At 43.1% G+C, this 26,993-nt stretch overlaps 1 protein-coding gene across 6 annotated transcripts in view; it reads right to left on the bottom strand.

The window, feature by feature from the left end:
• The window catches only part of USP13 (ubiquitin specific peptidase 13), a 134,404-nt gene that overhangs the window by 38,828 nt on the left and 68,583 nt on the right, over positions 1 to 26,993 (bottom strand). For all 6 annotated transcript variants that reach the window (XM_004038064.5, XM_063704406.1, XM_055381813.2 and 3 more), the window contains 5 exons: positions 20,264 to 20,335; positions 19,814 to 19,907; positions 10,128 to 10,253; positions 8,147 to 8,300; positions 5,295 to 5,469 (listed from right to left, as the gene is read on the bottom strand). In XM_004038064.5, the coding sequence (XP_004038112.4) occupies positions 5,295 to 5,469; positions 8,147 to 8,300; positions 10,128 to 10,253; positions 19,814 to 19,907; positions 20,264 to 20,335 (621 nt within the window). The remainder of the gene's footprint in view (positions 1 to 5,294; positions 5,470 to 8,146; positions 8,301 to 10,127; positions 10,254 to 19,813; positions 19,908 to 20,263; positions 20,336 to 26,993) is intronic.

Raw genomic sequence — 26,993 nt, 5'->3', positions numbered from 1 at the left:
ACTATTAGCCAGGCTCACTCTCCAGAAATTATATATTATCTCTAATTAGGTTTTTCTATCTTCTGAGAAGCAGTAATACACATTATTCTTATTTAAATGTCACCAAGTCCTCAACTGCACCAAAAAAACAACAAACTCCGTCTGGTATTTTATATATATATATACACATACATACATACACACACACACATATATACATATATATATATTATTATTATTATTATTTGAGACAGAGTTTTGCTCTTGTTGCGCAGGCTGGAGTGCAATGGCGTGATCTCGGGTCACTGCAACCTCTGCCTTCCGGATTCAAGTGATTCTCCTGCCTCAGCCTCCTGAGTCGCTGGGATTACAGGCGCCTGCCACCGTGCCCAGCTAATTTTTGTATTTTTAGTAGAGATGGGGTTTCACCATGTTGGCCAGGCTGGTCTCAAACTCCTAACCTCAGGTGATCCACCCACCTTGGCCTCCCAAAGTGCTGGGATTACAGATGTGAGCCACCATACCCGGCCATGATATTTTAATGTAAAAATGTTCTTTTTCTTACCTACTCTTCCTACCATATTAGCTTAAAATCTGGAAAATACATAACAGTGAAATCAACCAAAACACATTGGTAAACCAATGATTTCCAAAATATGATTCAGGATCCCTGAGACTCTTGAAGCTGCTCTGTGGTCAGTATCTAGGCGGAGTGTCAGCTGTAATACCATAATAGCGGTAGTGGAATATAACTCAAGGTTGGGGCAGGGATAATTTAACACATCACTGTGTTATGGGTAGCCGCCAACCTAAAAGTACCAGAAAGTAGATTTAGATGGTGTTCACATAATATTTGCCCTATTGGGTAAAACATTCTTTATTCATCTTTGTAATCTCTATAGGGTCTCAAGTTGAATCGCTCACATGTAGTAACTGTTCAATATATATCTGTTCAAATCAATCTCAAAAGTTATGCTTTGCATTCATTTATTGCAGTTTGGGGACATCAAGTTAGTTAAATCTAGCAAAGTTATAAATTATGCTCAGCTTATTCTTTTATTTCTAAAATTAATTTCTGGAATTAAAATATTTCTTGGAAAATGATATGTTTTTAATAAAGATCATTAGAATGTAAATCATTCAAAGAGATCTAGATAGACAGCAAATTTTCTTCAAAGAGCTGTTATGGGAATTAAATGATTTAAGACATATAAAGTGCTTAGAATATGTCCCAACAACAATATTGTGTTGTTGTTAACAACCTGTTAACATTATTTAAAATATATTGATTGTTCACTAAATCACAATTAAGGCAAAAATACGATAAAGATTTTATTGAGAAAGAAATATAAACTGTACCTCTTCCTGACATTAAGACATTAAGATGTCTACAGTATTGAAAACCTAACAACTAAAAAAAACCATAATCTTCCTCTGTCTACTGGTTGAAAATATGATCATTAATCCACCACACTCAAATTATATCATCAAAGACAAAAAAACGAAGATAAACATAACAGAAATAACAACTCCATCCTATATTTGCCCTGTGTGAAGCACTTTACACGGCTTATCTCACTTAATCCTTATCCCAACCCTGTAAAGAAAGTACCATTATTATCCCCAGTTTACAGATAGGGAAGCCGGGCTTATGGCAGTGAGATCACTTGGCCAAGGTTGCATACCAATAAGTTCTAGACTGGGCATTCAAACACTGGGCATCTACCTAGAGTCTGTGCTCTGCAACCCCACACTATGCTTTTCTCTTTATAAATGAGAATGGGTAAGTAAAAATCTCTCCCTCTCAACTCTTCATCTGTGAGCTATCTGAGGGCAGGAATTAGGTCTTGTTCAACCCATTGCCTAGCATATGCTAAGTGAGCAATAATATTTGCTGGGTGAATAAACTTTCCAAGCACTAATATTCTTCCCAGACATGGTCTGTTCATGATCATTTAAGAGAAGGGTCTTAAGGCCTGGCCCATACTGATGCAAGATCCACCAAGATCTTTAGGACATTTTTTGCCTCTTCCTGGTCTTCAGGCTCTGGGTGTAACAAAAGAAAAACCCAAGGCCCCAAATTAACAAAACATAGACTGAATCACAGCCTACATTGCTGGAAATAAAAATAACATCTCTTAGAAATCCACTGAACTGGTTTTCTCAAAACTAATATTTGAAACATGATAAAGCATAATAAAGAAAAAGCAAGGCTCTACAAAAATGTAAGGATAAGCAAGCATGACAAGGAATATGGGGGTGCTTGATAGCAGGCGTTTAGAGTTTGAACTCAATCAGACTGGAATGAATCCCATGCCTGCCACTTACTGGCCAATTACTTCTTTCATTTCTTCCTTCATAAAATGAGAAAATAATGGGACCTACCTCAGACTACTAAGAGGATGAAATATGATAATTGATGGGAAGTGCTTAACACATGACCTGGCAATAACAAATGTGCAATAAATGATAGTTGCTTTATTACCTTTAACATCATCTTTTTCTTTCCCACAAGGACCAGTTTTCAATTACTAACAACTGGATATGCCCAGTACTAATTCTTCTTATGTATATAAAAGGCACATGCAAGAGCATGTGTGTATGCAGACAAAAAGGAAAAGGTAAAAGCTCCTTGTAAGAACTATAGAAAGCAGAAACCCCTCCTCGAGGATTCTAGATAGATATGCTAGCACTGCCTACAACTGAATATTTTGTAGCATCTGAGGAGAAATTCAGGAGAGCATCATTTCTCCGTTACAGATGGAATCACTGGGCGGTGACTTTGCCCCAGGACAGAAGCTAACGTGGAAGGTAGACACAGGAGAAGAATCCAGGTCTCCTGACCACTAGCCCTGGGCTCAAGGAATCTGCCTCTCTGTGGAAAGCTAATGCCTCTCAGTCCCCATTTTAAAGATGGGCCATTTCCAGGTGTTGAAAAGGCTGCTTCCTAGCAGGACACTTCTAGGGAGAGGCAGGCACAGACAGTGTGTCACATCCTGCACTTCTAAGACACCAGGCCCCTTTTCTGAAGAGCAGAAAGGGGTGGCCGAGGGCCAGGCAAGTGAACAATACCCCAGTCGGCAGCTCACACCTGATGCTGGGGCTTTCGAAACTTCCAGACCCCACAATCACCTCCCACCTCCAAAATGGAATCACAACAAAAGCACAAAGAGAAAAGGATAAACGTTCGAGGAATCAGTCTTAAACCTACTGTCAATGATTTTAAAAAATTGCTTCCATCACTAATAGAGTGTGTAGAGGTCTAACTGCCCAAAGATATCTCTGAGTTGTAATAAATTATCTCTCACACTGAACTTGAGAACTCAACAACTGTTATCTGCAAGGACACAAACAGGCACATGCACATGTGCACACATACACAACATACACACACACAACCACCCACACCTACAGCTGAGCAGTCCTAGGATAAAAACTCACTTAGTGATGGGCAACTGATACCTGAATGAACTACTATTAATCTCCCTTGGATAGGGAGCTTTTTAAAAATAATTTTAACAAATATGGCTTGTTTTTCCTTTTTGAAATAAATTGTTTTTGCTTTCCTGTTTTTAACATATGAACTCTACAATCTGAAACATAGCAGAAGCCTGAGGGAGGGGTTTCACAGAGAACAAATAATATAGGTTGAGGCCGGACATGGTGGTTCATGCCTGTAATCCCAGCACTTTGGGAGGCTGAGGAGGGCAGATCACCTGAGGTCAGGAGTTCGAGATCAGCCTGGCTAAATAGTGAAACCCTGTCTCCACTAAAAAAACAAAAATTGGCTGGGTGCGGTGGCTCACGCCTGTAATCCAGCACTTTGGGAGGCCAAGGAGGGAGGATCACCTGAGGTTGGGAGTTCGAGACCAGCCTGACCAACATGGAGAAACCCCATCTCTACTAAAAATACAAAATTAGCCGGGCATGGTGGCACAGGCCTGTAATCCCAGCTACTCAGGAAGCTGAGGCAGGAGAATCACTTGAACCTGGGAGGCACAGGTTGTGGCGAGCAGAGATTGCGCCACTGCACTCCAGCCTGGGCAACAAAAGCAAAACTCCGTCTCAAAAAAAAACAAAAAAAAATATACAAAAATTAGCCGGGCTTGGTGGCATGTGCCTGCATTCCCAGCTACTCAGGAGGCTGAAACAGGAGAATTGCTTGAACTTGGGAGGCAGAGGTTGCAGTGAGCCAAGATCATGCCACTGCACTCCAGCCTGAGTGACAGAGCGAGACTCCCTCTAAAATATATATATAATACTTATATATATTATATGTATATATATAAAATTTTATATATATACATTTTATATATAAAATTATTTATATATATATATATATATATAGGTTGAACTGCTATTGAGGCCATGGTAAAAACAGCCCACACCAGCTGTTCCATCCTTTAATCCCCTTTATGTTAGCCAAAATCTCAACCTTAGCCTCAAAGAAAAATGGCCAAAGAGTATCTGAACGTAGCAAAACTCCTGGAGCCAAACTTTCAGACTTCCCTTTGTTTTATGCCACTGCAAGCACTCTTTTTCCAATTAAGTGCAGTGATATGAAGTGTGTTGGCAAGGACTCGACTGCATCAAATCAACTAGGGTGGCAGATGGAGAAAAAAAAACTTTTATGTGTCTGACAACCAGCCTCACAATGTGAAAACAGGACATCTGACTAAACCCTGAGCGGCTCGTTTCAACAATGCTCAGGAGACTTCCTGTCCACTTTGAGATGTCCTGAGACTCCTAGTCTCCAAGGAGAAACATAGCCAACCAAGTTCGAGAATAAGTCTTTAATTATGGAGTTAAAATATAGCGCAATGGAGTTTAAATATGGAGGCCTGTCTTCAGCATTTTTGTAATTTCTTCATGAATAATGTCATTCTTGCCATTTGGGGGTAGGGGATTGTTTCTTGGCTGTATCCTCTTGGTGAGAGAGGGGCTGGGGGTGGGGTCAAGGTTGGGAGGAAGGGAAGGAGGAAGGAAGGAAGGAAGGAAGGAAGGAAGAAAGGAAGGAAGGAAGGAAGGAAGGAAGGAAGGCTCCTAATAGAGAATAAATCACAACCTTACATTTAAAAAAAGAAAAAAGAAAACCCCTCCTTAGCACGTAATATAAATCACAGGCCTGTTTTATTGGACAGGTCTCACACAAGTGAAGTTTGACGACAGTTAGGGTGTGTGAACCATAATCCCATCCATCACACATGAACAAACACACACAGACACAAATAACACCCACTCCCTCTCCCTTACCCCTGTCCCCACCCCTCAAGGCCCCTCCTCACCCCACTGCCACCACACATACACACACTTACTTCACACCCGCAGACTTTGCTTGTAGGGCACTGCTCCAGAAATCATCAACATTTTCTGGTTCAGAGAAGGCCTGAAGGCAGGCACTAAACGGTATCTTGGCACGTACCAACTCAGGAAGGGGTCTTCTGTTTGCTTCTGCTTCCCTTCTCGTTAGTTCATAAGCGATCAGTTCATCTGGGTGAAAGAGCAAATGATAGACCTTGCAATCACTCTTACCCTATGGAAATGAAAAGCACCCTCTTTGGACAGTCTTCCCTGAAGGCTTCTGCGCTGGGCCAGAGTTGCTTATTTGTCGTCCTTTACAGAGCCAGATGCCCCTGCTGAAAGGCTGTTCTGGGGCTGTCTTTAGAGTTGCACCAACAGGTGGTATCAAGCCATTCACATCTTTTTGCATGCTCCCCTTTGCGACTGACAGGAGGGAAGTGTGAGCTTGGCCTGGCCTGGGTGGGTGAGAGGGTCAGACCATGTGTGTGATATAAATGCCCATGAACCTGGTTTGTCCAAAGGCCAATACTGGGATTATTCAAATGCCATCCTCCCAACACAAGGCCTTCGCATCAGAGTATTTCATAGCCAGAAAAGGTCCAAGGGCTCACCTCTTCCCAGTCCTTCACTGCCTTGCTGAAGAACTGAGGCCCAAAGTCAAAACCAGCCAATTATTGGCAAAGCTGGACTTAAAACTCTGATCAGCACTCCCTCCACAACCCAACAGATAAGGCCAGAAAGAGATGTTACATTGTGTAAGGGGATCAATTTTTGCCAATGATCACACACACATACACAAAAGTAACAAAAACATTCTTGTTAACTTTAAGCTGTTTTAAAATAAAATAACCAAAGGCAGAAAAAAAAAAAAAAAAAAAAACAGAACCACCACTAAGCGCCTGGCAAGAGCCAGATCGAGTGTTACACATTTTCTGATTTGGTTCCACCAGCAACTATGATTAGAGGTCATGGGTCCCACATGGGTCCCTGTGAGGCCAAGGAGGAGGATAACTACAGGACTGCAGTTAGCCACCATCACACAACCCATGACAGTAACCAACACTGCCGAGACAACTTCCTGTGGAGGTTACCCAACACCTCAGACATCAGGGCTACCAACCCAGAAGGCCTCTGTGCTATTCCTACTCAAATGATTAAATACTAAGGGAAAAAGAGGAACCTCCCAAGCACCAGCAGATCTGGTCCTGGAAACTAGCCTGTAGTCAAAATTTTATGTCAATTTGAATGGCCTTTCTGGTCATTTCTTTTGTATTACTCAAAAAAAAAAAACCTCCTTATTTATCAGTTTGTAAGTACACTTACGCACATATGTGTTTTCCTAAACACATCTTAGATGGTTTAAAATTCATTCCCCTGTCCCCAATCAGTTTATGATGTACTTATATCTAGGTTGCTAACATTAGGTGTTCCCAACAGTCAAATTCCAGAGACTAAATTATAAATCTCCTTTCTGAAAAAAAAAAGTAGTTATCACTAATAAATGATAAACAGAGTTAGAAAAAGATGATGGACCTGAGCAGACACGTGAGTCAGTAACCCTGAGGCGGACAAGAGAAACCACTGCAGCCTAGTTCTAACAAGGAAACAAACAGCAGACTCCCATTCCCTTGTTTCTACACCAAAAGGATTTTGAAACTGATCAAAAACTGCATGAGCATATAGAAAATGAAAATCGTTTCATCTTAAATCATCATAATCATCACTTTCCAACTAACATCATAAACTGACCCACCACCCCCCACACACAAGAAAGAGCAAAAAGGGCCATCCAGGGAACTGCTGAATTCTTTTTTTCTTTATTCTCAAAAAAAAACAAAAAACAAAAAAACTCCAGGATGCATGTGTAGAACGTGCAGGTCTGTTACATAGGTATGTGTGTGCCATGGTGGTTTGCTGCACCTACTGACCTGTCCTCTAAGTTCTCTCCCCTTTCCCCCCACCCACCAACAGGCCTCAGTGTGTGATGTTCCCCTCCCTGTGTCCATATGTTCTCAATGTTCAACTCGCGCTTATGAGTGAGAATATGCGGTGTTTGGTTTCTGTTCCTGTGTTAGTTTGCTGAGGATGAGGGCTTCCAGCTTCATCCATGTGCAAAGGACATGATCTCATTCCTTTTCATGGCTGCATAGTGGAATTGCTGAACTTTACAAAAATGACTGGTTCACAGGAGATGCACAATCCAGCAGCTATTTTGTCTTTTTTGCTTCTACGATGTTAATTCGAAGAAATGCCATTTGTCTATTCTGCCTAGGAAGAACCAGCTTAGACTGATGGAAGGAGAAGGCACCAAACATGAGTGCCACATCTCTGCCTCCTTCTCTCTTCCAAAGCCCAGAGACCCTTCTAATGGGCTTTGCTTCTACAAAGAACCCTGACACAATTTATCTCCCAGAAGAGGTGGCTGAAATACTCATGTGCCAAAGCTGGATTATTTCAAGAGACCTCTGCTCGAATGTCTAACTTTAAAAAATGCAGTCCTGATCATTTCCCTCAGACTTTATAGCACAACTTATAAATGACAGTGTTAAAGAATTTTCTACATACATCATTATCAATAATTTTCCCCAAAATTATGCTGACTCCATATTCAGTAGTTGGCCAAATTTATAGGCAGTGACGTAGGTTCCAACCATAACGCCTCCATAAAACCTGTGATGCATTTGATTCTTCTCAAAGGAAAAGTCACATGGGAACTAACAAAGAGATGAAAAGAGATGTGCAAAGCAGACATCACCTGGGCTGGGTCTACTCCTGACACACTTCAGTGACTAAACCATTCTCTCTGATTTGAGGGTTTTCCCATATGAAGACACACAGTACCAATTTCCCACTTTGGAATTGTTACCCTTGTTGGTTGCCGCCTCCATGGCCACAGGTAACTGCATCAGGTAATCCACCCTCTCCGTGTAGCGGACTTTCCGGGTCTGACAGCACTGAATGCGTTCTTCCACCAAAAAACGAAAAACATCGCTTGGGTTTTCTGAGCCGATGCGGTTCCTCTGAAGGATGGATTGTATCAGGTTAGTAAATGTATGAATATTGAGCCACTAAGACTTAGTAGAAAATGAACTCTAAACCCGGTGTAAACACTTGGCTTTATTAAAAATTTCCTCTGGCCATGCCCATTCACCAAAGCACTTTAATAGAAAAACACTGGAATTTATCTAAAGTCCAAAAATGGGGATTGGTAAAATAAAATATAGTTCATCATGGATTACTATTTCAATATTATTAAATTAAAAACCATGGGAGAGAAATTCATGGAATGAAAAGAAAGGAGGAGGAGAAGCCAATCAAAAGAGAAAGGGAAAAAAATAAAGGGCTGCCCTGGAAACATGAAAACATGTACAATATGACTATATAAATACACTCATGTAAATAAGGTACAAATAAAACAGAAATTATGCTCCGTTAACAGATGTGATGATGTGGCAAACATTTAAGTGAAAACACTGCTTACAGAAGAGCATGTAGAGAATTAACATAAGACCTGGAAAGTGACGGGAGGGGCAGATGCCAACCTGTGAACACTGGCTGTTGGCCGGGCACAGTGGCTCATGCCTGTAATCCCAGCACTTTGGGAGGCAGAGGTGGGCGGATCATCTGAGGTCAGGAGTTCGAGACCAGCCTGGCCAACATGGTGAAACCCTGTCTCTACTAAAAATACAAAAAATTAGCCAGGCGTGGTAGTGGGTGCCTATAATCCCAGCTACTCGGGAGGCTTTATTCTAAAAAAAAAAAGTTATCACTAATAAATGATAAACAGAGTTACAAAAGATCATGGACCTGAGCAGACATGTGAGTCAGTAACCCTGAGGCAGACAAGAGAAACCACTGCAGCCTAGTTCTAACAAGGAAACAAACAACAGAAGAATCACTTGAACCTGGAAGGCGGAGGTTGCAGTGGGCCAAGATCGTGCCACTGCACTCCAGCCTGGGCGACAAGAGCAAGACTCTGTCAAAAACAAACAAACAAACAAAAACAAACAAACAAACAAACAAAAAACACTGGCTGTTTGCAGGGCGTGGCATTAAGGGGGATTTTGATGTTCTCCTTTGTGTTTTCTGTATTTTCCACAAAGAACACTGTTGTAACCAGGAAAAAAAAAAAAAAGGCTTTACTCAGGAATTCTCAGTGGCTTTCCAGCTCACACCTGTAATCCCAGCACTTTGGGAGGCCGAGGCGGGCGGATCACAAGGCCAGGAGTTCAAGACCAGCCTGACCAACATGGTGAAACCCCATCTCTACTAAAAATACAAAAATTAGCCAGGCGTGGTGGCAGGCTCCTATAATCCCAGCTACTCAGGAGGCTGAGGCAGTAGAATTGCTTGAACCCAGGAGGCAGAGGTTGCAGTGAGCCAAGATTGTGCCACTGCACTCCAGCCTGGGCAACAGAGCTAGACTCTATCTCAAAAAAAAAAAAAAAATGTTTTTAATGGCATTCAATTCTGATGTAAGCAGACTCATCATCTTTGAGTAGTGGCAGGAGGACACCAAATACCACGCAGGCTCTTAAGGAACTTTGTCACAAAGACCAGAAAAAAATAAATTGTGAATGGAATAACTGGCAAGCACTCCTATAACACATACAGGTTAAAAGAAGCACAGAGATCCACAAGTGTCTGGAAACTGGAGTGTGAAGAGCAGTCACATCAAGTTGGCTGAGCAGAGAGTTTCCAGGGAGCTGATTCTGAACCAGCTTTAACAGGAGAGACTGAAGAAAGAGAGTGGGGAGGCATTCTGATCAAGCCACAGCGGACTGCACTGAGTGGCTCGGCACCCTTCTTACAACCCTGCTGAGTATCCGTGAAGACTGACTACTCACCTCTACTAGATTCACCAGGTGCAAGAAGAATTCCTGGGCATCTTGCTGCCTGTTAGAGGAGAATTCCGGGTGGCTCTTGCTTACAAAGGCCTTAAACATGCGCGGAGAGATCCCGTTCTGCTGTGGCTAATGTATAAAAATGAAATGGACTTATGATACTTTCATGCAAATTAACAGCCCTAAGCGGCAAGCAGAGCAGAACCCACCATAAACTCCACTTTCCAGATGAGAAAACTACAGCCCAAAGAAGGTAAATAATGATAGTGGCCAATACTCGCTGGGTGTTTACTATGTGCCAGGCCCTGCACTATGAACCTCATGAAGAACACAGGATGAGACTCTTCCTGTTTACTTAAAACTAGCACAATAGGTGACACACACTTTAGAAAGTACTCACTTTCTAAAGTCAGGCACTCGGCTCATTCTCACAGGACTTGCTACGCAGTGACCAAATGTCACAGCCCATTTCAAAGCAAGCTTGGGAGGAGAGGTTTCCGATGGAAGTTAAAAGAGAGGCCAGGTGTGTTGGCTCATGCCTGTAATCCTAGCATTTTGGGAGGCCGAGGCAGGTGGATCACCTGAAGTCAGGAGTTTGAGACCAGCCCAGCCAACATGGCAAAACCCCGTCTCTATTAAAAATACAAAAAATTAGCTGGGCATGGTGGTGTGTGCATGTAATCCCAGCTACTCAGGAGACTGAGGCAGGAAAATCGCTTGAACCCGGGAGGTGAAGGTTGCAGTGAGCCGAGATCACACCATTGCACTCCAGCCTGGGGGACAAGAGTGAAACTCCATCTCAATAAATAAATAAATGAATGAATAAATAAATGAGAGGAGAGCTCTGCAGCATCTCCCCTTCCCTTCCATGAGGGTATAGGAGAGGACCCCTCCTGAAGAATGGAGCACTTACAAGAAAGAAAAATGGCATTGCACGGCCCAGTGAAGCACTGCAGAGCTGCTCAAGCTCACGAGCCCACCCCATACTGTTTCTGGACCAGAGCACAGGGAGTTCCAGGAGCTTGTAGAGGGCTTGCCCCTCACCTGGCTGCAGCTGCTAGGAAGGCTGCGGGGGAAGAACAGGCAGCACGGCAACTCTGGCAGGACGAGGATGCTGGATTTCCTGGGGAACCAGCAGGACAGCTCAGAAGGCAGCCAAATGCCCCATGCAGGACCCTGCAGAAGTGGGCATGCTATCTGCCAGTGGAGAAGGCTCAGGGCAGGAGGAGGCGAAGGCTGCAGAGGCCAGCTGGACAGAGCATCAGGGAAAGGTCCTTGTAAGGTCCCTGAGGGTGGTATAATAGTTGCGGGGAGGCAGCTCTAAAGAACCACCAATGTTCCCCCACAAAAAAGCCAGCCATGACAGGAGACATGTGGCAGCCCAGAGGGAGCCCACCAGCACTTGGTAAGTGAAAAGACTCTGCCTACTTCTCTAATCTCCAATCCTCTTGACCCTTGACTATGGAGGGGCCAGCAGCGGGTGGAAAGAGGCAAATAAGTGGAGCAAAGACCGCCCCCACAACCAAAAACAAAACAAAACAAAACAAAATTAGATGCTGACACTAATGCTTCAGCACTGCTGTTTTCTGAAACTCTTGAGCTAGGTAGAATGAAGAAGACTAAAACTGGCTTTTTAATACTGGTAACCTACAGAAAATCACAAGGAATCTGGGGGATCTGCCCAGGATGCTCTGAAGAGGCAGGTAGGAAGATTCCACATCACCTTTGGCAATAAAGATGTGCACCTGATAAAGCTGTTTCCCAAATGTTTCCTCCAAGTTCAGCCCATCTACTAATGGTGATACCTACTGTCTCGTTAATACTTGTAGTAACCCCAGAAAGCGGATACTAGTCTTACCTTCACTCGGGAAGCTGAGACTGGCAGAGAAGTGCCAGATAGGCCTTTCAACAAAAAGTGGTCTTAACACCCAACTGCCATGCAGCTAACAAAGCCTAACCAGAGTGGCTCTAACTCCAGTTCCAGGATGTCTGTAGCAAAAACAAGTAAGTGGGTCCTGAAGCACACTTAGGTCTCAGTCATACAAACCTCACCTTGTCATTTGAGCCAAAGATGTAATTTATGTCCTCTCTGCAAATGCTGTAGCTGCTACCCACCCACTTTTCCATAAAACCTCCCTTTGCTTAGCTTGCAGACCATATTCCTCTCCTCTGAAGTCCAGAGCACAAACTGCCTTCTACCTTCTTTAACTTTCAGCCTGTTTCTGGTCTGTCTCTGCAGCCTTTGCGGTGGAGGCCATGTCTTACACCTCCTCGAATTCTCATGGACATCCAGGTCCATGCCTATAGTCTGGGGACGATGACACGTTTGCAGAATCACAGTCATATGCAACAGCTGATGAGAAAACTCCTTTATCTATCTCCCTGCAACAAAGAGGCAGCTCCATATATAACATCCCTCCAACACACATGTTCTATGCAGTGTTTTCTAATAAAAATCTGATGAATTTCCCTGTCTTGCTGAAAACATAATCTGGTCTGGGCATTTAGTATTTAGTGACTGCCTGCTTCATGCAGAGCACTATTGGAGATTCTGCCTTCTAGGAGCTTACAGACAACAGAGGAGATGAGAGACATACACACGCATCAATAACAAATGTTAGGGAACACCACAGAGGACCTGAAACACCACTGGTAGCTCTCAAAGAATTCCTCGAAGTGGCAGCATTTGGGCATCTAAGGACTAACAACCTGTATATAAATGACCAGCTTACACACATACACGGCTTCAGTTGTGCTTCCAGTGCTAACCAAAGCGCAATTAAGTTTACTACCTGACAATTAATTTTACTACCTGTATATACACTTCCTGAAACCTATGTAAAAATTATGACTTTCTTCATTCACAGTGCTGATATATATCACATAGTATCAGCTGACACGAGCATGCAATAATAATGCCCTAGCTTCATATAATGGCTAACATTTATGTACTCATTAAGCAGATATTTACCGAGAGCTATAAAATCTCAGGTGCTTGGATGAATACCGACTACGTGCCAGGCACAGTTCTTAACACTTTACATATATATTTTTCTTAACTCACCCAACCCCATGAGGTGGTGATGATGATTTTCTCCACTTGACAGATGGGGAAACTGAGGCACAGAGTTATTAAGTCCAGGGTCACAAAGCTAAAAAAATCTCTCCACTCTCTTTCTCTAGTGTCCTTATGCTGTTTTTGGTATACATGTGCCAACATCTCATTTCTGAGGTCCCTGAGTCCATCCTACTAGCTGCTAAAGAGAAGACAACACATCAAGAGTCTGCATAACCCTTCTTCAAGCCTACACAACTCTAGGGCCAACATCACAAGCCAGTCCAACAGTTATTTCTCCACTTTGAAGAGTATGGAGGCACCACTTGGAATAAATCCCTCGGCATTTGTGCATTTCTGTTTAGGCATTCACATCAGCATGCATTCACTGCCTGCTGCTGATAGTGTTATTTCTTATAATCTGTGATTCAACTTTTGTGTGGCTGCCAGTCCCCAACACAGACCATAGCAAGCAGCCGCTCTGGGAAGTTTAACAAGCCAGTAAATTCTGAAGAGCTAGCTGCTGCTCTGGGCCATCATGTGGCCACACAACCAGAAGGAGAAGTTTCAATAGAGACCATGGTGGGAAACACTAGAAATTCAGCCCCATACCTGGACTGTGGCCCATTCTCAGCCATTCCCCTCCCACGCTTCTGTGACCATTTCATTTCTTCGTTTTCCTTAACCAACTTTTCTTAATCCTCTATTCAACAGTCAAGTTATTGCTTGAGAGTTGTCGATCATTTAGAAGTTATTTGAAAAAGCTCCCTAACCAGATGCTACCTCCTCCTCTTCACATCATGCTGCAGACCAGTTCCTGGGGTTCACAGCTGGGTTAGAGCATCTTAGCTCAAACTCATCTACTTCAAGCTTAGTGCCTTGATCATCACCTGGCCCCATCTGCTAACACCCATCCCCATGCCTACTCTCTGCTTTCAGAGGGGACGTCTTACTAATTCCCGTGGTCAACTATTAATATGCTCACTTCACACCTAGTTATTAGAAAGTCAGGCTCTGAAAAAGTTGAGCCTGAATCTCATGAAGCCTCCAGATCTAGCGACCTTATACCAAACACAAGTCAAACAATACCTCAAGAAAGCAATCTTTAGAGCAAACTTAAAGCAAATAGTCCAGCTCCTTCAACAAATCAATAGTTTGCAAAAAGAAAAGGAGGGGGACTTTAGAAAGATATCTTGGATAATGCAGGAAAAAATCAGAAGATGGACTAGGTATTCGTGATACTAAGGGATGGTTGTTAATTTTGCTGTTGTGCTTTTAACACTTCAAACAGCTTTTTTTAAAGAGATGAAGTTTTGCTGTTGCCCAGGCTGGATGGCAATGGTGCAATCACAGCTCACTGCATCCTCAAACCCTTGGGCACAAGTGATCCTCCCACCTCAGCCTCCCAAGTATCTGGGACTACAGACACATGCCACTGTGCCCAACTAATTATTTTATTATTATTTTTTCTAGAGACAGGGGTCTTACTGTGTGGCCCAGGTTGGTCTCAAAGTCCTGGTTTCAAGCAGTCTTCCTGACTCAGCTTCTCAAAGTGCTGGGATTACAGGTGTGAGCCACCACACCTGGCTGGACACTTTAAACTTTTAATACAATACTTATGTTAAAAGAAGAAAGAAGGTATTATAGTTACAGATGCATAACTACATCTATAGGTGAAAAGGAGGATGTTTAAATTTTATGTCAAAATACCGAAGGGAAGGAAAAGGAGAGGAAGAGAAAAAATGAGAAAAGGAGAAAGCAAATGCAAGGGAAGAGTGAAGAGTTTAGGGAAACTGGTGGAACCAGATTTGCAGGATGATTATTGAAGCTGCACATCAAGTACATAGAGATTCATTAAACTTTGCTCTCTACTTTTGTATATATATATGCAAATTTAAATAATTTTTCCTTTTAAAAAAAAAAAAGGTCAGGCTCTGGACAAGGCAGTTCCCTAAAAGAAACCAAAAATCCAAAATAAGAACCAAAGAATTAGATTACAGAAAGCAAGTTTCCCATTTAGCAATGAGCCAGTGACATCACCTGAGTGTCCCCTATGGGCCCAACACCTCACAAGATGAGAGGCAGAGACCCAACTTGACCAAGAGTTGCCCCTGCCTTCAGGGAACACACACTCTCACTTGAGAGCTGGCTCTCAGACACCTGAGGCAATGGCTAGTCCTGACCACTAACTTTATAACACAGAGACCCAGGAAGTCACCAAAATAGCATCCAACTAAGGAACCTGTCATATTAATAAGATACTGTACTTACTTTCTCCATCAGCAATTGCAAAACAGATCAGCTAAAATTAGAGGGAGGCCTTCAGTGTTCAGAATCTCTCCCAAATGCTTACGCAGGACTTTCTGTTTAACAGAGTGCACCACACAGACAGCCAGACACAGTCCACCATATTCCCCTGAGCCGAATGCTTTAATTAATAAGCAAGCAGCAAGACTGAGGCTTTTATCACATCACAGCAATACTTGCACAGATACTTTTAAACCACAGGATAAAAGGAAGATAGACACATGTCTGCCTGTCCCTAAAACAAAAGTGTATGAAGTCTGTTGATTTACATTTTTAACCTTAAACAATAAACCTTGAACCAGTAAGTGTTTAACCCAGGCCCAAACCCCAAATCTCCTAAGCTAAGAGGACAGGGGCATTCCCGAACTATCACTCATATTTCAAAGGTGAATCAGAAAGGTTACATGTGTCTAACCTAGGAAAATAGAGGTTAAGGGAAACAAAGCTCTTACGTTCACAGCTAAAATTATACCACCTTGAAGCAGAACACTGGTTATCTCATGTTGATGAAAAGTTGAGACCAGCAATTATGTGTTGAGGATTATTTAGATGAGAAATCAAATAAACTGTCGCTTACGAAATGCAGCTTATTCAGAATACAGAGTTATTTAAAATACGTTATCTTTGGAGGAAGAAATGAGGTAGAGTGTTCAGCTGTAAAACATTTGAAAGCACTGCCTTAGAATGCATAAAGATAGAGAAAATATTTTTTGAAGAAAAAAATGCCCTTTTATAGTAACTATTATCTATTGCAAGTGCAAGTTAATCTTAAAATTCAATTCAACATATTTAAGTAAAAATGGCGGTACCACAAATAAATACTGCTGCCTTTTTATGCATGACAATGTTTATTAAGCATGCATATATAAAAAGCTAGATTTAACCTTGGTTTATAGCAGATTAATTTAATACTGGGAAGTATATATTCTAGAAATGACTCAACTTGGAAGACGCCAGTGAGAAAACCTCATAACTGGGCTACCTGGTAATTCTGCAAACTTCAAACGCCCCCTTTTGTCATCCACCTGCCCCCATCCACACACTGAGGCACTGGGAGCCTGAAATAAGTCTTGGAACAACTGTTAAGGAAGTAGGATAATGCAGTGATCAAAAACACAGACTCCAGAGCCAAACTGCCCGATATAATTCCCAGCTCTGCCACTCACTGGCTTTGCAACTTTGGGCAAGGCTTCTGTGCATCCGTTTCTGCATCAGTGAACATAGAGGAAGAGCCTGGCCCTTTGCAAGCACTATGTGATGCTAGTTATTAAGACCATGCGTGGTGGTGGCCCTGTAAAAAGGCGTTTCTGCCACATGGCTCTGACCCATCCTTCATGCTCTCTCCCCCACACCATACATTCCTCTCATCATCTATCCCCTTTTCTGTTTCAGTGAATCTTCTTTCCCTCTCTTGGGGCATTTCAGGCTCATCTATAAGTCACAAACACCAGAGGCCTGGGACAGGACCATCCTTCCAAAGGGCTTCTGATAACTGAGAAAAGGAAAGAGTCTCACAAATTGGTTCCTTTGAAACCAACTGCCAGTGAAAATCCTGATGCCTGAGAAACTAATTCCTTCCACTGTCAAGGAAAGTGGAGATTTTTGCTGTAAATTATTTGTCTATTCAAGGAACAGCTTGAAACGGACACCCCCAGGGCCACAAGGAAAATCATGGTCAATGTGAGTTCTATTTGAGTGTTTAAGAAATATTACCGATGCTGGACCAAAGACCCACTTGTCTCCCACCCGGCTGGATGGGCCCTCCCTGCCCCTGCCTAGATGCACATATATGCTTCTCATAATCAAGATTCTTTCTTCAAGACCGCTAGATCGTGGCATCTGAGGGCTGGAAAGGATTTCGCAAGTCATCTAGATCAAGGGTCACAAATCCAAATACCCAGAGTCCCAGTCAGGTCATGAGTCACAAAGGGACCGGAGCCAGCTGGGGACTGCGTGTCCTGTGTGAAGGGAGGGCTGCCCCTTGGCTCCAGCTGTCATCGCGGGCCTGGGACTGTCAGACGTTCTGAATGGTTAAGAGAAGGCGGAAATTTAGATTTTATGTGTGGACCAAGCAAAACACATCCCAGAGATGGCCCAAGTGCTTCCAGGTCACACACCTTGATCCAGAGCAGTGGCTCCCACCTACAAGCCTCAGACCCTGGAGATGTAAGGAGCTACTACACTACAGCCACCGAATCCAATGGGGGAAGAGAGACAAGGGCTCCAAACAGATACTACTTGTAGACTGCATAGATAGTGTGCCTTGCTCATAGAAGAACTACTTTTTTTAACATCAAAGGACACTGTAATATTAACAAAACCAAATTTTATTTCCAAACAGCACTAAATTGATGATTTTTCATTTCACATTTTCTCAAATGAGGAGATCCCAAGAGCATAGAAACGGTCACGCAAGGTCCACGATTTTATTTACATTAGAAAGGGGACTCCTGGGCCTAAAACATTCACCACCACCACCTAGATCAATTCTGCCACTTGAATGGTGAGACTGGAAGGTGGCATGACTTGCCCATAGTCACACAGCTCCTTGCAGAACCAGAAGGGAAAGCCAAGCTCCTGAGTCCGACTCCCAGCTCCTTCACCACCACCAGAGAGCATGGACCCTGCCCCAGAAGAGCCATGCAATAAGTGACACCGCCTGTTTGAGAACGCAGAACCAATACAATCATAACACAATTCTGGACTGAGGTTTATCCACAATCACCTCTTCAAAGTTTCACAGAAGCACAGAAGCAGAAGAAGCCTGGATAACCCCATACTCCAGCCCTACCCTCAAGCCACCTCCTCAACTGTATCTCAGATGGGAGCCTTCCGGCCTCTGGTGGATAAGGACCTTGCTGTCGTACAATGCTGGGTAACAATGCAACTTGAGAACTTCAGTTCTTCCTATTCCCATACCACTCTGGTCTCCTGGGCTTGCCATTCAGAATGTCTGTTTCCCTCTCCACCCTCTTTACAACCTACTTCTTTCTCCCCACCCCCAAGGCTGCCTCTATATGTTCTTTCTATAATCTCCCTTCTCTTGCTTGCTCCATTTCCACAACTAGCTGGCTTCCTGATGAACAAGAGGGTATTTATTCACTGTTGATTCTTGTTCTCAGTCTACAGGTATTAGCTAAGAAGGACTGCCTTAAGATAAACACTTGAGACACAGAACTGAACGAGCCTGCCCAGTAAGTCAAGACAGGATACGAGGAAGCCAGAGCAGGTGGCGGGGAAGTGGGGCACGCGTTCCACTCAGGGCATCTGTGGCAACGGGAGAGGACGGTGCCAAACACAGATGTGTAAGCTGTGCACTACACAATTCCAAGGGCACCACTCAGAAAGACCAAGTTATGAGTAGTACCCTCTGGAGTTGTACAACAAGCAGCATAGGGAGGGTCCAGTGGAAATGCAGGTCTGGCCATTAAAACATCAAGCCCATCTTTCAGTGGTTCTATTAATTAGTAACGACTGGCCCACGGAGTTTCTCCTCCTTGAGCCTGCTTAAGAACCACCCGGCAGCTTACCAAACCTGAGGAATGCCAAGCCCTCCCCTGAAATTCTGATTCCTCAGTCCTACGGAGGGACTAAGGAATCTGTGTTGTTTTTTGTTTGTTTGTTTGTTTGTTTGATATGGAGTCTTACTCTGTCGCCCAGGCTGGAGTGCAGTGGCACAATTTCGGCTCACTGCAACCTCCTGGTTCAAGCAATTCTCCCACTTCAGCTTCCTGAGTAGCTGGGATTACAGGCGTGCACCACCACGCCCAGCTAATTTTTGTATTTTTAGTAGAGACAGGGTTTCACCATGTTGGCCAGGCTGGTCTCGAACTCCCGACCTCAGGTGATCCACCCGCCTCGGCCTCCCAAAGTGCTGGGATTATAGGCATGAGCCACCATGCCTGACCCTGTGTGTTGTTTTTTAACAACCAGACTCTTGAGAAACTCTAGCCAACAAAGTTGAGGCTTAGGAGAAGGAAGACACTGTAAGTGCCGAGACTGTGTTACCAAAGGGAAAATGTTTATATTTTTATGAGATTTAGTCCTTCGATCTCAGCTCTATTTTATAAAGAATACTGTTTCTAAAGATGGTTAATGATGGCACACATGTATAATCCATGAAGCAACTGTCTCTATAAACACAACCCTGGCTATTCCTTGTCACAATTTTTAAGAGCATACAGACAGGCACCCTAGACACTGAAATGACATTACTATTCTGATAGCTTGCTAAATTTATGGCCACCATGTGCCAAATCATAGGAAACCCACATTCTAAAGCTCCTCCCTACCTACATGTCAATATGGCAAATGCTCAGACACATACCTTGTGCTCCTCCTTCATCACCTGTTCAATGAGTTCAGATTTCACTGGAGGCTTTGAATACTGGCCTGAGAGAAGGCCATGTCCTAACTTAGTCCTGGCCAGGACAAAGAAACAAAAACAAAAAGGTCATTGTTGTTTTTCCATAGTAATATTAAATTTATCTATGAATATCAATAAGTACAACTGCTGTTAGGTGGAGCATTTGATCTGCATTACACACAAATAACTTATTTATTTGATTCTGCTTCATACTGATACCAGTTTCAAATTTTCTTCAGTCCTTTGTAGATAACTTTATCTTCTTATAAAAGTCACACATTCTCATTTTGGAACACTTTTTTAAAAATACATGAAGAATTGCCTTTAATTTTGCAACCCAGAGATAACCACTATGAACATTTTATTGGATGCTTTTTCCAGAAAAAAAAAAAATACAAATCTGGCACTTACATCTGTGTGTTGAAATCTTGTGTTGGATCTAAAGGCGAGTAGTCAAATATTCTGGGAAGGTTTCCTACATACCTAGAAAATGAGAGGCAATAGTTAAAACATAGCAACTGCAAGAAGAACAGAACCAAAACAAGCCATCGAAATTCTTGCTAAGACCTTCTTGCCCCTTTGTCAAACTAAACAATCTACCTGAAGAAAAGTTTTTCCTGAGATTCTACCCCTACCAGCACTCATGACCTTCCTGAAACGTTTATGCTTCTATCAGTGGGTCTCAACCCTCATTGTAAGTTAGATTCACCCAAAGAGTTTCTTTTACATATATCAAAACCAGAAGCACCCCTAAATGTTCCAATTTCATTGCGTGAGACTGAGGCCTGGGATTTGGAATTTCTTTTAAAAGTTCCCTGAGTGATTCTAACACGCAACCAGAGTTAAGAACCACTGGCTAAGCCATCACAATAATCACCACCTCGATGACAGTGGTACAGAGGCCAGGCGCTGTGGCTCATACCTGTAATCCCAGCACTTTGGGAGGCTGAGGCGGGTGGATCATCTGAGGTCAGGAGTTCAAGACCAGCCTAGCTAACACAGCAAAACCCCGTCTCTACTAAAAATGCAAAAAATAGCCGGGTGCAGTGGCACGTGCCTGGAATCCCAGCTACTCGGGAGGCTGAAGCAGGAGAATTACTTGAACCCTGGAGGTGGAGGTTGCAGTGAGCCAAGATCATGCCACCAGACTCCAGCCTGGATGACAAAGCAAGACTCTGTCTCAAAAAAAATAAATAAAGACAACAGTACAGTTAGGGACAAGACTCGACTTAACCAAAACATCATCAGGCTCCTCTGAAGCCTCTGCTTGACTGGGCCCGTCCTTGGGCTTCCCTCTCTGTCCTTGTAGATCCAGTTTAAGTAAGCATCCTGCTAAGTCAGTTTAGTGAAAATCACCCATCCTTGCTGTCTGACCAGCCTGGCCTGCCTTCAGCAGTAATCCCATTAAGTCTGGGTAGCCAGAAACAGCTAATCCTTGATGTTTCTTCTTTGTGATTTTCCATCCCCTGGCCCCACCCAACTCCTTGTTTATAAATCCCCACTTGACCTTGTTTGAATCAGAGTTGAGTCCAATGTCTCCCCCATTGCCAGGCCCTGTTGCAGTGCTCCTATACCTATGGCCATGGACTCCCTTGAATAAAGTCTGCCTTATCATCTTTAACAAGTGTTTGGGTAATTTTTCTCTTTAACATTAAAAATTGTTCCAATAATCTCAAAATGAATAATGGCAACAGCAGTGACAGCTACCGTTTTCTGGAGGGCTTCCTATATTAGCCTGTTGAGTCTTCATTGCAACCATATGAGGAAGAGATTGTTGTTATCATTATCCTCATTTGAGAGGTGAGAAATTGGGATGCAAATTCATTAGGTAGCTTCCAAAGTCTCCAAGCCACCTGTAATCCCAGTACTTTTGGAAGCCGAGGAGCGATGATTGCTTGAACCCAAGAGTTGAGACCAGCCTGGACAACAAAATGAGACCCCATCTCTACAAAAAAAAATTAAAAATTAGCTGGGTGCAGTGGTACATACCTATAATTGCAGCTACTCGAGAGGCTAAGGTGGAAGGATTGCCTGAGCCCAGGAGGTCAAGGCTGCAGTGAGCCGTGATTGTACCACTGCACTCCAGCCTGGATGACACAGCAAGACCCTATCTCAAAAAAAAAAAAAGCCTACCAGGGAGGGAGTAATGAGGCCCAGAATGGACCCACGCAGCCAGGCACCAGGCCAAGCTTGGAATCACTCTGCTGGCTGTGTCTGCCCATCCACTGCCCCTGGAGCACTCTATAATCCCTCCTGGCAAGCTTATCCTAACAGAGCAAAGCCAGCTTTAACACTGATCTCCAATCATAATGCACAATCACTCCTTTCACTTCTTAAATTCACTTCCTATTTCACACCCTCTACTTTGTGTTGTTCCTTCCCCGTTGTCTTTGACTCTCTAGCCTGAAAGCTCTAGGAAGAAGAATCCAAAAGCAGATCCCATTCTCCAGCCCTTCATGTGCCCACTCTGCCCACTTCTCTGACCTCATCTGCCACTGTGTTCCCCCAGCCCACAACATCCCCACTTGTCCCTCTTGCCGCCCCAGGGCATGACAGACTTGCTCATGTCTCAAGGTCATGCCTTCTGCTGTCTTTTTCCTGGGATGCTGTCTCACAGATCCTTGCTTGGCAGCTCCTTCTCAAGCCTGTTGACAAGTCGCCTCCCGAGACCCTCAGATAAAGCAAGAGGGGCCGCCCCCACCCTTCCTCACTCCCTACCATCTGCTTCTGACTGACTTTCTTCTTAGCATGCATCACTATTTGCAATTTTATAATTTACTTGTGATATGGTTTGGCTCTGTCCCCACCCAAATCTCATCTTGAATTGTAGCTCCCATAATTCCCATGTGTGGTGAGAGGCAACCTGTGGGAGGTAACTGAATCATGGAGGACGTCTTTCCATGCTGTTCTCGTGAGAGTGAATCAGTCTCACGAGATCTGATGGTTTTATAAATGAGAGTTCCTCTGCACAAGTGCACAAGCTCTTGCCTGCCACCATGCAAGATGTGACTTTGCTCCTCATTTGCCCTCTTCCATGACTGTGAGGCCTCCTCAGCCATGTGGAACTGTGGGTCAGTTAAACTGCTTTCCTTTATAAATTACCCAGTCTTGAGTATGTCTTTATTAGCAGCATGAGAACAGACTAATACATCTTGTTTAGTATCTGTCTTTCCAGAGATTACATACTAGAATGTCATCTCATGAAGGCAGCAACTTTATCTAAATCACTGCATCTCCAGCACAAGAACAGCATCTGACATGTAAAAGACACTCAATAAATATTTGTTCAATGAATACATTTATGTCACACAATCACACGATTAACTTCCATAACTGAGTACCAATAACCAAACAGAAAAGGCATTTTTGCAATGAAACCCTAGCAGAGAACCATGATACACTATTACTTGGCAATGACTTCTAATTGGATTCCCTAACTACTAGAAACTTCTAGGCACCTGCTGTCCACAAACTCAGAAGTTGTAGCTCAGATTATGTACCTACATGAAAATTAACAGAGCATGCTTCTTTGGGCCAGTCCCATTCAAAGGACAAACAAGACATAAACCAAACTTCAGAGCTAAACTATTTAGATGCAGGGGCTATACTGAAGAATTCCTAACAATATATAACATGATGAACTCAGGAGCTCTCTTACGATCCAGTTTTAATCACATCTCAAAACTTGACAAGACAAAAAAAACTCACTGGAAAGATGAACACTAATGAATAGGCTTATGCTTTAAGGCAAGATAGATAGAAGAGCAAAGAGAATAAATTTTATTTTTTCAAGACAGCGTCTCACTCCCTCGCCCAGGCTGGAGTACAGTGGCACAATCTGGGCTCACTGCAACCTCTGCCTCCCAACTTCAAGCAATTCTCCTGCCTCAGCCTCCCGAGTATCTGACAGGCACGCACCACCACGCCTGGCTAATTTTTTAGTAGAGTGGGGTTTTGCCATGTTGGCCGGGCTGGTCTCGAACTCCTGACCTCAAGTGATCTGCCCACCTCAGACTCCCAAAGTGCTGGGATTACAGGCATGAGCCACCATGCCCAGCCAAGAATAAATCTTTCATGTCAGAAAAGTTCACTTTGCTGGTACCTGAGGTCAGGGAGAAAAAGACAGAAGTCCATTTTGCTATCAATGTATATCCCTTTTCTAACTGATGAAGGAAATCTTCCATTGTAACAAAATTAAATTAAAATGCAGAAGTAACGCTAGATAATTTTCATAGATGTTATACCTCCTGTTTGTAATCTAGCAATTCTTAAAAAGACGTAGTTTTGCTATCTAGCAATCTACCTTGGTTGTCATTCCATTTGTATACCAGTTTATTTAGATTTAATCCTCAATAAAAATTATTTTGAAATGTAAACTAGGTTCAAATGGCAGACAGGGTACCAAGGAATCAGGCCAAGTTCCCAAATTACGCTATGGCTGTTCATAAGCCAGTTAATCTTTCTGAGTCATTTTTCTTTTTTTCTTTCCTTTCTTTAATTTTCTTCTTATTATTTATTTCTTTTTTTTTTTTTCTTGAGACAGAGTCTCACTCCGTTGCCCAGGCTGCAGTGCAGTAGAGCAGTCTCGGCTCACTGCAACCTCTGCCTCCTGGGCTCAAGCAATTCTCCTGCCTCAGCCTCCCGAGTAGCTGGGATTATAGGCACGCACCACCATGCCCGGCTAATTTGTGTATTTTTAGTACAGACGGGGTTTCACCATGTTGGCCAGGCTGGTCTCAAACCCCTGACCTCAGGTGATCTGTCCACCTCGGCCTCCCAAAGTGCTAGGATTACAGGCGTGAGCCACTGCACCCGGCCTTCTTATTATTTTTTTAAAGACAGGATCTCACTCTGTTGCCCAGCCTGAGTACGGTGGCACAACCACAGCTCACTGCAACCTCAGACTCCTGGGATCAAGCAATCCTCCCACCTCAGCCTCCCGAGTAGCTGGGACTACAGGTGTGCACCACCACGCCAGGCTATTTTTTTTTTTTTTAATTTTTGTAGCGATGGGATCTCACTTTGCTGCTTAGGCTGGCCTCAAACTCCTGGTTTCAAGTAATCCTCCTGCCTCAGCCTCCCAAAGTACTGGGTTTACAGGTATGAGCCACCATGCCAGGCCCTGAGTCACTTTTTCTACTTTCAAAATGAAGACACTGCTCCTGAATCTAACTCCGCTGGGTTAGACCTGCTGGGGAAAAAGAAGTGAGAAGAACAAGTATTTCAATCCAGTAATATTTGGTCAAAGAGTGAAAAGACTGAAGACATGTATGAATAGTTCATTGCTCATGTTCTCATATATCTAGTAAATGTTTAGAAAATAAAATGAGAATGTAAAATATTAGTAATATAAAATTCTAAGACTCTTGAAACAAGACTAGGGAGAGATTCAAATACTAAATTCTCAAAAACATAAAGCCTCTGTCTTCACTCCTCCTGCACATGCATCAGGATGTGTGTCCCTTCTTCATAGGCTCCTCTCTGACCACCTCCCTCCTTTCTCCTTCATGGAATGTACCATGTTTATAAGCATGCAGTTGTTACTATGATTATTTTCTTAATGCCTGTATCTCCTGCTTACTTCATGCCTGGGGGTCCTTCTGTTCACCACCCCCACACACTCAGCACACTGCTTAGCAGAAAAGAACTCACTCTCTATTGGCTGGATGAAAAAATGAAAAATAGACATGGAAAATGCACCATAAATTTTCAAAGCCAGAAAACAGCAAGAAGAGGTATGTCTCCAAACACCAAGGGAGGAAAGAGAAGGGTATGTGACATACTTTTGATGAACCGCCATTAAAGCCATTAGGATTTCAACTCCACATGGGTAAAACATGACCTGGACTATTCCTGGCATGTCGCCTGCCTGCCTCAGCACACATATGTCCTCTTCCACACTTAAACTAAGGTGGAAACCTACCTCTGGAACACATTAGGATGATTCTCTACACGTAGGCAGTGGCTGCCTGAGAGTGTACCAGCCATAGCTCCTGGGCTCTATAGCTCCCTGTCATCAGTACACCCAAGGAAGAAAACAGCCACAGACATAGCTGCTGTCCCCCTCGGTGTAGGAGGAGGAAGGCAGTCTTGTACAAGCACAGTCAGGGAGCACCTAAATCAGTGCCTCTCAAATTATCTACGGTAAAGGGTCAGTTTTTTTGTTTATTTCAACTCAGACAGATGATACTTTTTAAAAATACAATTAGGATGGTTAATGGGTAAAAAAGTACAATTAGAATGAACAAGATCTAGTATTTGATAGCACAACAGGGTGACTATAGTCAACAATAACTTGTCGTATATTTTAAAATAACTAAAAGAGTGAAATTGGAATATTCCTAATACAAAGAAATGACAAATGCTTGAGGTGATGAATACCCCAATTACCCCAATGTGATTATTACACATTGTGTACCTGTATCAGAATATCACATATACCCCATAAATATATACACCTGTTATGTACCCATAATTAAAAATAAAAAAAGTTAAAAAATACAATTACAAGAAATTATTAGAAAAATGAAATGCCACTTGTAAAACACAACAGCAACATCAAATTGTTACAATTTCCCAATGCTCACTCTCAATTTCCAAACTTATCTCATTGAAGGCCCACATCCAGCAGTATAAGGAGCTGCACTAGTCTATGAACCACACTGTAAGTAGCAAAAACTGAAAGCCCTAAATCCTTGAGGAAATTCCAGTCCCCCACAAGAGAGACACTAACCAGACCTATCACCGGATCTCTCCTAGCGCATCTATAGGAGGGAATTGGCAGATCTGCTGTGAAGATTAATGATTAATATATTCTTGGTACATAGGGTGATGGTCAAAAAGCAGAAACCATTATTAATAACAAACCCTTGTATGGTGTTTTTGAGTTTACGAAGCTCTTTTTTTTTTTTTTGAGACAGATTCTCGCTCTGTTACCCAGGCTGGAGTGCAGTGGCATGATCTTGGCTCACTGCAACCTCTGCCTCCTGAGTTCAAGTGATCCTGCCTCAGCCTCCTGAGTAGCTGGAATTACAGGCGTGCACCACCACCCCTGGCTAATTTTTGTATTTTTAGTAGAGACGGGTTTTGTCATGTTGGTCAGGCTGGTCTTGAACTCCTGACCTCGTGATCTGCCTGCCTC

This window comes from Gorilla gorilla, chromosome 2, assembly GCF_029281585.2.
Source record: "Gorilla gorilla gorilla isolate KB3781 chromosome 2, NHGRI_mGorGor1-v2.1_pri, whole genome shotgun sequence".
Taxonomy (NCBI): domain Eukaryota; kingdom Metazoa; phylum Chordata; class Mammalia; order Primates; family Hominidae; genus Gorilla; species Gorilla gorilla.
This window is presented reverse-complemented; position numbering and strand designations above follow the sequence as displayed.